We start from the raw sequence: 13,388 nt of genomic DNA, 5'->3' as shown, positions 1-13,388 counted from the left end.
GGTAGTGGTTCTCTGTCCTGCGTGAGGCAATGGCGAAATGGATAATGACAGGCTGGAGTCATAACAGAGCCGTGAGAACCAGAGGGAGCTCCATCATGTCCTGGCTGGTTGCTGCTCTCTTCACTGAAGGCAGGGTATGCGTAGAAGTGTCCTAGTACTGATTTCTGCAGAGCACCTTGTTCCCATCCCTGTTTGTCTCCTGTCTTAAGCCTGCTGCATCTTTCCTGCAAGCATCCAAGTCCATTCCCTTCATTTAACCCATGGCATCATGTGAGAAGCAAGAGAAACTCTCTCGTGTGCCTTGGAGTGGTACTGACGGGCTTCGACACAGGAGCTGGACTCTTCCACCTGTGCTCCAAGGCCTTCGGAGCTTTGCAGCACGTATGTTGTTTCTGTGGTCTTTGGCCAGGCACCTCCTGCTCTCACCTCGCTCACTCCTGCTGCTATTGTGGGATCTTCTCTGTTATTTGCCGATGGTAACACTCGAAATACAGGGTTTCTGTAGAGCTTGGAGCTCTCACAATAGCTGCTACTTTGCAATTTGGAGCAAATCCATTATTCACCTGAGGCTGTTTACCGGAGTGAATGAATGCTGGTGTCTAATTAGCCCAGCAGTGGGAGAGCTGTTGTGTCACTGTCCAGGGCACTGCAGTGTGGGGAGGTGGAGCAGACAATGCAGACCTCGGCACGAAATGGAGGGGTGAGAACAGATGGCAGAAAGGTGGAGAGCTGTGTTTTAACCCTTCTGCTGTGTGCATCCACCAACTCTGCCTTTTATCCGAACAGGGGAGGCTGCGCTGCTGGGTGAGTGTCACTGCTACAAGGTGGGCTGTTCCCTGGGAAAATCAGGGCTGCACATCCCGGGAAGGGACTGCCCCAGGTGGTTACGGTGCCAGTGGATAAGAGAGGCCAATGGCTAAGGGCAGAGAGGTGACCCATCTCACCCCATGTCGCAGGGGAGGTGGACATTAGAGCCTGGACGAGAACACAGGTCCTGCTGTGGCAGACCCAGCCACTTGCCCGTGCTGCTGCCACTGCAGACAGCAGCTGTTGTTTCAGGTAGCTCCTGGCCTTTCTGAACCCCTGATCTCCTCCTCCTCAGCGTGGACCTGAGAGTGGTCTAAAACACCAGCTGCTCTCAGTGGTGTAGCAAATGCCTGAAAACCAGTGGATTTGACAGGCTTGTCTAGCCCAGAGCTGGACCACTGTGTAGGTTCAAACCTTGATCACACCTGCCCAGCTGCTTTTGGCACATCTGGCCATGCAGGCTCGCAGTACCCACCCGAGAGCCCTCCCTGGCAGGGACCTTCCATCCTGCTCACGGATCTCAAATGCTTGAGGAAACCTGAGACTTAGGGCTAGATTTTTTTTCCCTCTGCCAGCTCCAAGATCTCTTGAAGGCTGGCTGGCACTGGACAGAGTGGGTTTTAAGCATAAGCAAAGCACTGCTGGCTTGCATTACGTGCGCTGTCAAGCCTGCTGATGTTCACCAGAAGGAGCTGGATTCTATCTTTCTGGATCTGTTTCTGCCACAGCAGAGGTCTGATGTGAATTTTTTCTCCTGGAGAGTGCGTGGAACTTGTCGTGCTCAGGCTGAGGCTGTAAAACATGTTTTATTGCAGCTGATCCCAGGGCGAGGTGCTTCACCTGGAACGGCTGCAGGCAAAGCTGGGGGAGGGAAGGGGGGAGCTTTGCCTGCAGCCTTTCCGGAGCATCTGAGCTTTAGCCTGGGAGCTGGTATTCTGCCTGTGCTGATGCTCTTGTGCTTACCAGAGCCCAAAGAAAATGCAGGAGATCCTTTAGGGTGTGGGATGAGACCACATCATGGTCTCTGGAGACTTTAGGAACACCCCTGCATGACCTACACTGAAAGAGGCATTTCTGGGCTTTGCTGTCAGCCCGTTTTCCCAGGAAAGCTGCACCAGTGTGGGGCTGGTGAGGAGCTGGTCTGGCTCAGCTCACAGGTGAGGAGATGCAGTCAGAGAACGGAATGTGAAATGTCCTGCTCCCTCCTGGTCTCTCTGTTACTGGCATCAGAAGTTGGCTGGGTTGTTTTCTACCCCAGGGATGCCCTGGCCACATCTGGAAGGAGGAAGGAAGAGGAGTGTGAGGCTGCTGGAGGCTGAGAGCCTGCCTTGGTGGCAGCTGTGCAGTGAGGAGGAGCTGGAGGTGGTGAGTACCAGGGCGAGGAGATGACTTTCACTGGTCCCAGGTGTATGGCTCTTGGGTGGGAGTCCTTGACTCTCGTTTGCCCTGAGATAAAGGGAAAATGGGACCACCTCATCCCTGTTTCCTAAATCCAGCCTCTCACTTGCTCTGGCTCTAACCCTTCCCACACCCCCTGCCTCTGCCCTGCATAGGGAATGAACGCTGGGAGGTGGACGGGCTCCTGGCCCTGCTGAGCAGACGCTGTGGCAGCCAAACCTGCTCCGGCCGGAGCCTCCCCTTCCTCGGGGTGGGAGCGGGGGGAGCCGCTCACCCTCTCCAGGCTGACCTCGAGTGTCCGAGTTGTCGGATGCTGCGCAGCGCTGGGGAACGGCTCCGCAGGCTCCTTGGCTTTTTATGGTAAGGAATGTCTTTGCAACATGTTAATTAAGAGCGGTGATGGCAGCCAGCACCGTCCGACACTCGCACGGTTGGGCACTTCATGCCCCCGCCAAAAGCTGAGTGCGGAGCCGTGAGCGATGCTGAGACTGCAGGAAGGGCCACGAATCCCACCCAGGGCTGCCCCCCAGCATTGGGGCTGAACCCCCTCTGCCTCCCCCTTTGCTTCCTCCAAGCCCCTTGCAGGGTTTAGCACCCTCCCCTCGCTGGAGACAGGCTGGAGGACGTGTCTCTCATTCCTGGGGTTTTGGGGCTGGAGCCCCATTTCTCCATTTTTTTTATTTGCTGCAGTGGGCCAAGCTGGGGGGACACGCCTGGGTCTGGCTGTGCTACCTGCACTCGTGGCTTTGTTGGCACTGACCAATATTTTGGGGCAGCGAAAGGGGTTTGTCAAACCTCACTGGGACGGGGACCAGCTCCGGGGTCCCTGCAGCCACCCAGGGCCGCTGCTGCAGTTCGCAGCTGGGAGCCACGTACGGCAGAGATGAGGGCAGGGGGCTCCAAAGCCTCAGCCCCCACCCCTCCCTTGGCTGCCTCGTACTGCGGAGGAAATTTGGCAGATTAAGTGTTTGAAAACAAAACAAATCACGAACCAAAATAACTTCTTCAACCCCGGTGATAAATCCGTGTGCAGGACAGCTCGCGCTATCCCAAAGTTTCAGCCCAGTGCCCCTCGTGTCTCTGCCCGTTGTTGGGCTTGATGGGAGCTGGGCTATTTATTTTCCACTCCCAGTTCAATCTGCTTTTATTAAACTTTAACTGGAACACGGGGACTTACAATGGTGTTTAAAATAAAACCTCCCAAGGGGACACCCCAGGAGCCCGTCCCACCCAGCCGGGAGGGTGCTGAGCAGCGGCAGGTCACGCTGTTCTTGCCTTTTCCATCTGGGCCTGATAGTCTCTGTCGTTTGGGGAGCACATCGCTTCCCGTTGTGGTTTTGTGTTGGTAGCAAAACCTTGTGCTTGCCCTTGAAGGGCTCATCGAGGCACAGGCTAGGCGGGAGGGTGATGGTTTCATCCTCAGACGAGCAGAGGCAGTGGCAGATAAGCTGCAGAGGTGCTTTTTACCTTTTCCTCTATTTCTGTAGCATCCTGTAAACGGTGTAATAATCCAGCAGCTGGCACGGTCTTCACTCTTTCTGCCTGCAAACTAACAAATATCGATGGATGGGTGAGGATCCATGAGAAGAGGATGGCTTGGATGTGTCATGTTGCAGAGAGCCGCAAAAGCCTGGACCTCGCAAACATCAAACAGAGCCTTGCTGCTCCCGCGTGAGGGTTAGAGCAGTCGTGTGAGCCGTGGTCTGTCTTGGAGGGGTGCTCCAGGGGGTGCTGGAGGCAGGACTGAGGTGCAGTGCCAGTGTTACAGCGATGTTTGGGCTCCTCAAAAAGACCCAAAGCTGCAAATCGAGCAGCTGCCTGCGGCAAAGCTGAGCCGAGAGGGAGCGGTGAGCAGTGATGTTGTTGCAAACGTGCGTGGTTTTGATGAGCTGTTGTGAGGAGGTGACCTGTCCCCTTTCCTCCTCTGGCTCATAGTCATGGCTCTAAGCTGCTGTTGCTTTTTTGAGCCTCCTTTCCCATGCAATGCAATACCTGGGAAACAAACTGAGTTTACAAAATCCACGGTAATCCAGCACTTTTCTCCCGTCGGTTGTTGTGAACCTGCTTTCACCAGCGTGGGACTGCGGGATTCACTGCCTGCACAGCCAGAGGCTGTCACCCGGGGTCAGAGCCACCCATCAGAGTCGTCTCCCTCCTCCTCGGCTGTTTCGTGCTGGCCATGCTGCTGCCAAAGGATCCAGCATGGCTGTGAGAATGACCCGTCCCCAGAGACCCAGCCTTGCTGCTCGGAGTCATCCCTCAGCCCTGGAACAGCGTGGCACGGGGGCTTTAAGAGGTGGGTGGCCGTGCTGTGGCCCCGGCTTTTCCCACGGCTGGCTCAGAGGTGGCACCAGGAGTGTCCCCGGGGCTGGGCAAGGAGTTCGGGGCGCAGCCACTGCCCTCCTTCTGCCTAGTCCTGCTCCCCACGGGTCCCCCAGGGCCGGGCACTGTGTGCTGGGTCACGGAGTAGCAGCAGCCCCGGTACAGCCCCAGGGGTTCGCTGCTCCTCCGGGTCCTTCCCCCTGACACCCCATGGTGAGATGAGATACCCAGGTACCAGCCCACTTCATTTCCCTCACCCCTCCCAGGGCTCTTTCTGGGTGGATTTTGAGCCCCTCACCAGGGCACAACGCATGGATTGAGGTTTGCTGGCTGGCGTGTACATCTGTGAGTCGGTTATTTTTATTTTCTTGTGAATGCTATAAAAAGATGAACTTAGAAGCAACTCCTGTCCTTACTGGGAACTCAGCCCTGCATGAAGGGGAACAACCGGGGCTTGAAAGTGAACACTGGCATCGTGGGGGCTTCCTGCAGCGTGACCTGGGCACTGTCACCGTGGTGGTGCCCCGTGGCATCTCAGGTCGAGATCTGTGTTGCAGCCAAGCGTGAAAGGAGACGAGGTTGGGGGGGGGGGGGGGGGGGAGATGGAGGGGCAGCAGGGGCAGCGTCTCCTCTGCAATGGCACCAAGGGGACAAGGGACACTGCACCCCCAAGCCATGCCAGCCCACAGACCTCTGTCTTTGAGGAGTGCAGAGGTGGTGGGACACTGTCTCGGTCCCCAGGACAAGCAGATCACTGTGTCTGGGAGAGGGCGTTGAACCCCTCGGTGTCGGGAGGATCCATTGGAACCAGATCCATCAGCTCTCTGAGGAGAGGTGGATAAGGGCAGGAGGAAGATAAGGCTTTTAGCTGTGTTTGCGTGGCTGATTCCCTGTTTTCCCTGACTGGGAAGGGTTGAGCAGGGGAAATAAATGCAGATATAAGTAATGGAGCTGTTTATACGCCCGCTTTCTGTGATTTATGCTGTGAGCAGCTCTAGACTAAATATAATGGTTATTGATATGAGGCAGTGGCCAATTTATGGCCCTCTGTGTGGGGACAGGAAGATCTGGTTATAATAACACTCAGCAGGGAAAAACAAATGTTTGGCAGCCAAAAGCTTCCCGGGAAGAAAGGCCAAGCACTGGGGAGGGGTGGAGGGCAGCGCGGTGCAGGGCAGGGCTGCATCGGGACCTGGAGCTGGAGCAGAACCCCAGGGAGAGCCAGGAATAGCCTCCTGCATCCCATTCCCAGTCCTGCCACGGGGATGTCACAAGGGGGGAAACCTGTGCAGAAAGATTTGTACCCTCTGTGATAGCAATTTATGGAGACCTGATCTTCGCGGGTGCTTGGTGCTGTCAGGGCACCGCGGGGATGCTCAGCCCAGCCTGTCCCGGCTCCTGTGCGCGTTCATCACCTCCTCGGGCTCTGGTCTGCTGCAGTGTTTTCAAAAGCGTTAATTGATCCTACTCCAGCGATGCTCTCGTGGCACAGAACACAACGGGTCTTTATTTAGAGCCTGGGGCTGCTGGTGGTCGCAGACCTCAGCCGCTCCTGGAGCCTTCGCAGCGTTAAGAGTGGGGGACGTGTGAGACATGTCAGCCCCTCGTGCGTGGGTACAGCTGCGGTAAGGGGAGCGCGGTGCCGTTCCTCACACTGTGGTGGTGCCTCCTTGATGGACATGCTCAGTGTAACCCACCCCTCCACTGCCCACAGTCTCCCTTGCACCAGCGGGTCCCACCACCCCTCTAGCACCCACCCCTCCTCTGCTGTCAACCACGGGGTGCTCAAGGGAGCAGGACACGGGATGTGGGATGGAGGGTCTAATTGCGGCTTCCCCGGCTGGCTGAGCTCCCCCGGCACAGCCACAGGAAAGCAATGCCAGTGCTCCGCTCCGCTCTGCTCCACAAGGCTGGGCTGAGGCGCTAAGCCGTGCCCCAGCTGTCTGAAAGGATCAAAATCCTCCCCCAGCGCTGGCCCACTGATGTCCCACTCCGCTTCCCTTGGCAGTGCAACCTCCTCTGTGGGGCCAGGGCTGCGCTCCCCTGGCAAACAGCCTCCGGATGCTCCGCACGCACCGAAATGGCAGGGATGAGCGATGGTCTGCAGCACAAGGCGGTGCCCTGTGCTCTCTGCAGTCCCGTTCTCAGGCTATGGTGCTCATCTCAGCTACGGATGCTGCTTCCAGCCAGGCTGCATCTCAGGGAAACCTTCCCCAAACCATGAGCCCCAGGGAGACATGAAAGCCTGGCCAGCACCAGCTGTGCCAGTATTATCTCCTGATTGCTATGCTTCTCTCATGGATTTTCCTACCTGAGCCGGGTTTGTGCACATGTGGCTGTGGCCAGAGCTGCCCTGGGACGCTGCTCCTGAACTGGGACACAGACAAGCTAAGACTTCCCAAACATCCCCAAAAGTGCACCCCAGTAACTCCAGCCAGATGCTGCATTGGTTGGAGGGACCAGAACTTTCAGTAGGCTCCGGGTGTAGGTGCGGCAGGGTGTAAGTCCTTCCGTGACAGAGGGACAGGTGATAGCTGGGTGCATTTGAATGACAAAGGGTATGATCTGATGCATTTTAACCAAAAACGTTCCCCAACCCCAGGCCTGCGATGCTGCGGGAGACTGCAAAGCCAAGGGGCGAGAAGGAGCTCTGCTAAGTAAGGTTGAAGGTGATGAAGGAGCCATCCACTTTCTGCTGATGTCCCACTGGCTCTGCCTCCCCCCAGGGCTGGGCTGGCACCTTACAGCACAGGGAGGAGCGACCAGGCAGGGCTTCAGTGACATGGGTCACCTCGCTGAGCTCTGCCTCCAGCGTGCTGACGGTGTTCGTCGCTTGGGCCACGTGCACCTTGTTGGCTGCCTTCTTGTGCAAGAGGCAGATGAAGATCTTCTTGAAGCCCTTGCGGAAGTGTTTGGAGACCAGGGCGTAGACGATGGGGTTCACGCAGGAGTTGGCGTAGGAGATGAGATGTGAGAGGATGCGAAGCACGTACGTAACGTGATTGAGGGGGAAGTACCCGAACCAGACATAGAGGATGACCAGGTGATGGGGCAGCCAACAAAGGCAGAACAGGACAGCTACAATGATGATCATCCTGGTGACCTTTCGCTTGGCCTTCTTGGACTCTGACATGTCTTGGAGGGGGTCCACGGACTTCCACAGGTAGCGAATAGTCCGCACGTAAGTGAGGCTCAGGATCAGCACTGGGATGATGTAGCTGAAGATGAAGGTGCAGATGTCCATGACCTTGCGCTGGGAGATCTCCCAGATGGGGTGGCAAACGGTCAGATTGGCCAACTGGAACTCCTGGTAGTAGCTGAGGTAAGGGCCTGAGAAGATGAAGGACAGCCCCCAGATGAAGCAGATGGCCATGAGGGCGTTCCTGGGTGTCCGCAGCTCCCTCGAGTGCAGGGGGTATCGAATGGCCAAATACCTGCACGGAAAAGGGAGAGGGACACGACTGTGGTGCTGGGGAGGGCACAAAGAGCCACTCCAGGAGCAGACTGGAGAAAGGGTGTAAGTGATGGATTTGAGCCTTCCAGGGCAATTAGTCACACAGGTGATTCCCTGGTGCTTCCAAGGCTCCCAGTGGGGTGAGGAAGACCCCTTCCCCCAACCCTGTCCCGTCACCCTGTTGGCTCCCACCAGTGCTCACGGGGAAGACTGGGACAGTCCCCTTCCTTCTGTCCTTCTCCCTAATCCAGCAGATCCTCACTCGCTCATCGGTCTGCCTGGCACAAGTGACAGTGGCAGTGAGGATATGAAGGCAGGAGCGAGTCCCCAGGATTCCCAGACACCGTGTCCCTCACACTGGCACATGCAAAAGCACATCACCTGACTTCAGTTCTGCAATTAGCTTATTCCTTAATTACACCCAGATCCAGGGGCTTGGGCAAGCCCCTGCTTGCTTGACACTGTTCTTCCCAGCTCTGTGGGCTGCAGGAGAGGTAGACCCTGGTTGTGTTTTAGCTCCTGGGGGGCTTGGGCGGGGGGGGCTATGCTGGGATGGCAGGTCCCATTCAGCCCTGCTCTGGAGCTGCTGTGGCTCTTCCCAAGGACTTTCATGGAGGCTTTCCGCATCCCACGGGTTTTAAGCATGGAGCAGAGCAGCACCAGGAGCTCCCAACCTCTTGTTTGCTGCAGGTCAGGAACTTGCCAGCTGTTGTGGAGCCGGGGGCTGAGCTGGCATGGGGCAAAGCGCAGGCAGGAGCAACAGACTGCCTTTTACAGAGCTTCCTGGCTAAAACCCACCCCAGGTCAGGCTGGGACGGCCACTGGGATGGGGGACATGCTGGGACACAAAGGAGCTTTTTGCTAATAAAAGGGGAGGGTGGGAAAAGCAGCATCCCAGCTCAAACATCCCAGTGTCTTTTCCTCTTTGAGGTTCGCCTGCTTTGCCGGGGGCTGTTTGGAGGGCAGGGGCTCTCTCCTTGCATCCAGGGAAGAGCTGGGGCTGCACAGGGACTGAACTTTGTTTCTCTCTAGATTTCTTTTCCCCCTTCAGCTGCCAGAGCCTGCGGGTAAACCCCTGTCCTACAGGTTTGTAGGCTGAAAGCCTCCTCCAGCTGGAGACAGCGGGTCCCAATCCAACCCTCTCTGCTGAACCCCATCCTCAGTGGCCACATTTCCTTGCACACATGGACTGGGAAATGCTCCTGGGTTCACCTGGGAGGTCACAGCACTCAGAGCTTGGCCCCTGGGGACTCTGTCCCCTCATCTGCCTGGGGGGGATCCAGAGAAGGGGGAGCCTCAGGGTACAGGGAGCACCTCCCCCCAACCCCTTTCCTACCTGTCGAGGGAGACGGTGGCCAGGGTGAAGCTGCTGGCGTACATGGTGAGGTAGATGAAGAAGTGGACGGCTTTGCACATGAAGGGCCCGAACACCCAGCCCTCCAGTGTGTAGATGGTGGCTTGGAAGGGGACGCAGAAGAGGATGAAGCAGAGGTCAGCCACCCCCAGGTTGAGGATGAAGAGGTTGGTGGTGTTCTTCACCTGCCCGTTGCGTAGCAGCACGGCCAGGACCAGGCAGTTGCCCACCGTGCCCACGAGGAAGATGACGAGGTACACCAGTGGGATGATCACCGACTCGGGCTGCCAGCCCGCCTCGGAGCCCACCACCGAGCCGTTCATGGCCAGGAGTGCACAGACGTACACGGGATGCGCAGTGGGGATGGACGGGGGGGCGGGGGGGGGGGAGGGCGCGCATGGAGAATGTGCTGGGGGGAACACGGAGGGGGCACAGAGAGCGCGGCGGGGATGCACGGGAAAAGGGGGGCACGGAGAGTGCACCAGGGATTGCACGCAAAAAGGGGGGCACAGAGAGATCAGTGGGGAGCACGGCAGGGATGCACAGGAAAGGGGGTGCTCTGAGAGTGCTCCGGGGGTGCACGGGGAGCACAGCGGGGAGGCAAAGGAAAAGGGGGTGCACAGAGGGTGCAGCGGGGAGCGTACCGGCGATGCACGGGGAAAGGGGGTGCACAGAGAGCGTGCAGGGAGGACCCGCCGGGGTGCACGGAGAGCCGGCTGGGAGCCCGGGGGGTGCGGGGGATGGCCGGGAGCCGGGCGCCCTTCACCTGCTCCGGGTCGGCGGGCAGCCCGAGGCCGCTCGGTGCGGCTCCGGCGGTGCGGCGCGGCGCTCTCCCTCCCGCCGGCAGAGCGGGGGGGCTCCGGGGCGGGGGCTCCTGCCCGGCCCCGCGCATCACGCCCCGAGCCCGCTCCGCCGCGGCCCCGGGGAGGGGAGCCCGGCCCGGCCCCGCTCCCCGCCGAGGTAAGCACCGGCCCTCGGAGCGACGGCAGCCGCCGGACCCGCCCCCCACCCCTCCGGCAGGGGCAGGCAGAGGGGCTCGGGCTGAGGCCGGTTTGCTCCGGGGGGGCTAAATTCGGTGGGGCAAAACGCCCGTCGGTGCCGCGACCCCCCCGGGATGGCGTTGGGGTAGCTGGGCTGGACAGCCCAAAGCGAGCTGGACACCCAAAATGGGGGGTCCGGGTGGTTTCCCGTGTCGCTCACCCCTGCAGTGATCACTGGAGGAGGGCTCGTCTAACCCGGGGCAGCGGGTTAGTTTTTTTTAGGAACGGGGTCCTCTCAGACTGCAAATGTATCTAAATCGTCCAATACAAAGCTAAATCCTTGTACCAAAACATGCCAGAGATGACCTCAGGTTTGTAGGAGAATTTTTATTTCTTCTCCTGGGGTGGGGGGATCAGGGTAATTCGCTGCAGAGAGAACAGATCTTTTTTAATTTTTCTCTCCCTGCCTGCGAAATTGCCTGTTTTGTTCCTTCAGAGCCTGCACAGACAGAAGTCTCAGGACTGACCGGTGCAATCAGCTCTCCAAGGGCGCTTCATCTGGCCCCCAGCCCGCTTCGCTTTGTTCCTGCGGAGAGAGAAACATTTAATCAATCAGTTACCTCTAACTAACCTACTCCGCAGCTTCTCAGTTGTCTTAATGGACGTTCAGATCTAAGCCTGCCGCACTGCTGGGAGGTCAGGGGACAATCACAGCCCTGTGACTTCGCTGCCCCAGGACATGGGGCCTTTTTCACCCTCGGGAGCCCACGAGCAGCCTCACCGAACTGGCTCCCAGTCAGCTATGCAGACGAGGTATGTGGGGAAGTGAACACATTGCCTTGCTCAGGCGTTGGCATGAGGATGTTCTGTTCCTGATGTTATCTCACAGGGAAAAGCAGGTAATTAGGAGCAGTGCAGAGGAAAGCCGGGCATCCCGCAGGGCACAGCAGGTGCTGAGACATTGAAGTGCAGCTCTGCCTTCCTCTCCTGGTCCCACACTGGCCACACACCCTCAGGGAGTCGTTCCTGCCCTTGGCGAGGGCTGTGCCGCATCCTCAGCCACCGCCATGGTGCAAGGCTCATGGGGAAAGTCCAGCCCCAGGGAGCTTTCACCCTTTGGGAGCTCCCTAAGCTCCCTGCGCCCTCAAACACCCGCAGCTGGGCATGGGCATTTGCATTTAGTGACACTGGTGGCATCTCTGATGTCCCTTGAGCTGCGCTCAGCTCACAGAGAGGCCAGGTCTACCCTCACCCTGTAGAGGGAGACTATTGGAAAATACAAGGGAAAACACCCAGTTTCTTCCCAAGCGCCAGTGCAACTGGTAGCCTGTAGCATTGTACGCAAAAACCAGTTCCAGGATGCCCCATCCAGAAACTGTAAAATAAATTCCTGGCCTGAGATGCAGCTGGGTTATTTGGGCAGGGGTGTAGCAGGCTGGGGATCTGGCCTCCAAGGGTGGTCGAAAGCAAAACGAAAAGCCACAGTTTAAGGCTACCAGCCCTCTCAGGCTGCAGGGACTGGTGGCACAGGGATGGTCCGTGCATGGTGTGGATCTCTGAAGCTGGTAACCCTCAGTGGATTTATTCTCTGCAGCTCTCCCTGTGACACCAAAGGCAGCTCAGACCCACCACCTTGCTGCAAAGCTCTCAACCAAGGCTCTGCTCCACGCGGTGCCGCAGGTTTGTGTTGCCCTTCTCTCCCTCTGCCCTGGGGGAAGAGCAGAGCCAGCTCTGCAGCAGGAATCCATGCCCCGAGCCAGCAGTTGACAGTTTTATCCTCCTGCTTACAGACTCCAGAGGAGCAGCAAAGCTTCGTGCCAGTATATGAGGAAGTCGGCATGGCAGAAACGTGCCTGTGACAAACCTGACAGCTGTTCTGCCATTGGAGCGGGTCCCTTGCTGTGCAACGTGCACGTGTTTGCGCTGGGGCATCTCAATGTGGGTGCTGCAGTGCCAACCGAATCCAAGTCTGTCTTGAACCATCACGGCTGTGAAAGAGGAGCCGTTGTTTGTAAAACGTGCTTCAACTGACATGTCTTTGCTTGGTTCAAGCGTCATCCTGAAACAGTGTTTGGTTTAGATAGGGAATGGATCCCTGGGAGATGCAGTGGGAAGCCAGAGCAGACAGAAACGGCTTAAAAGATTTGCAACGGAAAGCTGCAGCTCGAGGACTTGGGTTTTCTTTTTCCCCTTTGAGCTTTCATGTCCCCAAGAGGAAAGGAGAGCTTTGAAATTAGAAATAAGAGGTCAGAGCTGAACCCTCTGAAGGGGAGAGGAGTAAAAATTACAGCTTGCTGTAGGATGGCAGCAGCAAACTGCAGCCAGCCTCGCTGGCCCCAAAGGCGAGCAGAGCCCTGGCCTGGCAGAGACAGGTCAGGCGGTGAAGGCAGTGAACGGCTATCGGAGCAGCTGCTCAGTGCTGTAACAGCTGCGTTTGAATAAGTATTTAGGACAGTAGATATTCAGAAAACAGTTTGGTGTTTTGTCCCTAAAGCGGTATCTCTAAGCTTGGTTCAAATATTTAAACCCCTTGTGCAAGAGGATCTGCTCTTAACTGCTTCCCTCGGGTTTATGCCTTTAAATAGAGGCAGGGAACTGCTCCTGGATTTGGATGTGTTTAGGGCTTTTAAATAACAACAGAGGGTCTCTTCTTTTACCTGGTATCAGGGGTAAAGGTGCTCCCTGCTGCCCTGCATGTGCTGTGGCTGGAAATGGGAGATTTCGGGTAGTGCTTGGCCTGGGGGAGTTTAAAGGGCTGCCCGGAGAGGCTCCCCGGGGACTGCTGCAGCAGCACGGGCAGCCCTACACCAGCCAGGTACAGCATCGTACTTGCCCAACAAGTCCCTGCTCCTAGAAAAAGGCACCCGGAGGGTGTTTGAGAACCAGGGTGGGTGCGTCCACCTTTGCCCCTCAGCAGCCTGGCGTGAGCCATCTCAGCTCAGCACCGTCTGGGTTTTCAAGGACTCCAGGCTTCCTGGGGCTGCGGCTGAGCCTGCGGCCACGAGCACATCCTCAGCCCTTTCCTGGGGTGCGTTGGTTAATGAGGGTGCTGCCATTTGCTCACGCCTCCTCC

At 57.6% G+C, this 13,388-nt stretch overlaps 1 protein-coding gene across 1 annotated transcript; it reads right to left on the bottom strand.

Moving 5' to 3' along the window:
• Nucleotides 1-7,180: 7,180 nt before the first annotated feature.
• GALR2 (galanin receptor 2) lies at nucleotides 7,181-9,980 on the bottom strand. Its single transcript, XM_086624163.1, has 3 exons — nucleotides 9,917-9,980; nucleotides 9,318-9,858; nucleotides 7,181-7,961 (listed from the first exon to the last, which is right to left on the bottom strand). The coding sequence occupies exons 2-3, from the start codon at nucleotides 9,656-9,658 to the stop codon at nucleotides 7,181-7,183; spliced, it is 1,122 nt and encodes a 373-aa protein (XP_086480289.1). The 5' UTR covers nucleotides 9,659-9,858; nucleotides 9,917-9,980.
• Nucleotides 9,981-13,388: the final 3,408 nt, after the last annotated feature.

This window comes from Tauraco erythrolophus, chromosome 20, assembly GCF_009769465.1.
Source record: "Tauraco erythrolophus isolate bTauEry1 chromosome 20, bTauEry1.pri, whole genome shotgun sequence".
NCBI classification, from domain to species: Eukaryota; Metazoa; Chordata; class Aves; order Musophagiformes; family Musophagidae; genus Tauraco; species Tauraco erythrolophus.
The sequence above is the reverse complement of the archived record's forward strand: the minus strand, read 5'-3'. Positions and strand labels throughout refer to the sequence as shown.

Excerpts from the sequence above, each read along its gene's own strand:
- GALR2 (XM_086624163.1), bottom strand. The coding sequence starts at position 9,658 with ATGAACGGCTCGGTGGTGGGCTCCGAGGCGGGCTGGCAGCCCGAGTCG. Across the intron at positions 7,962-9,317 it reads GCCACCGTCTCCCTCGACAG|GTATTTGGCCATTCGATACC; the intron begins GTAGGAAAGGGG and ends TTTTCCGTGCAG.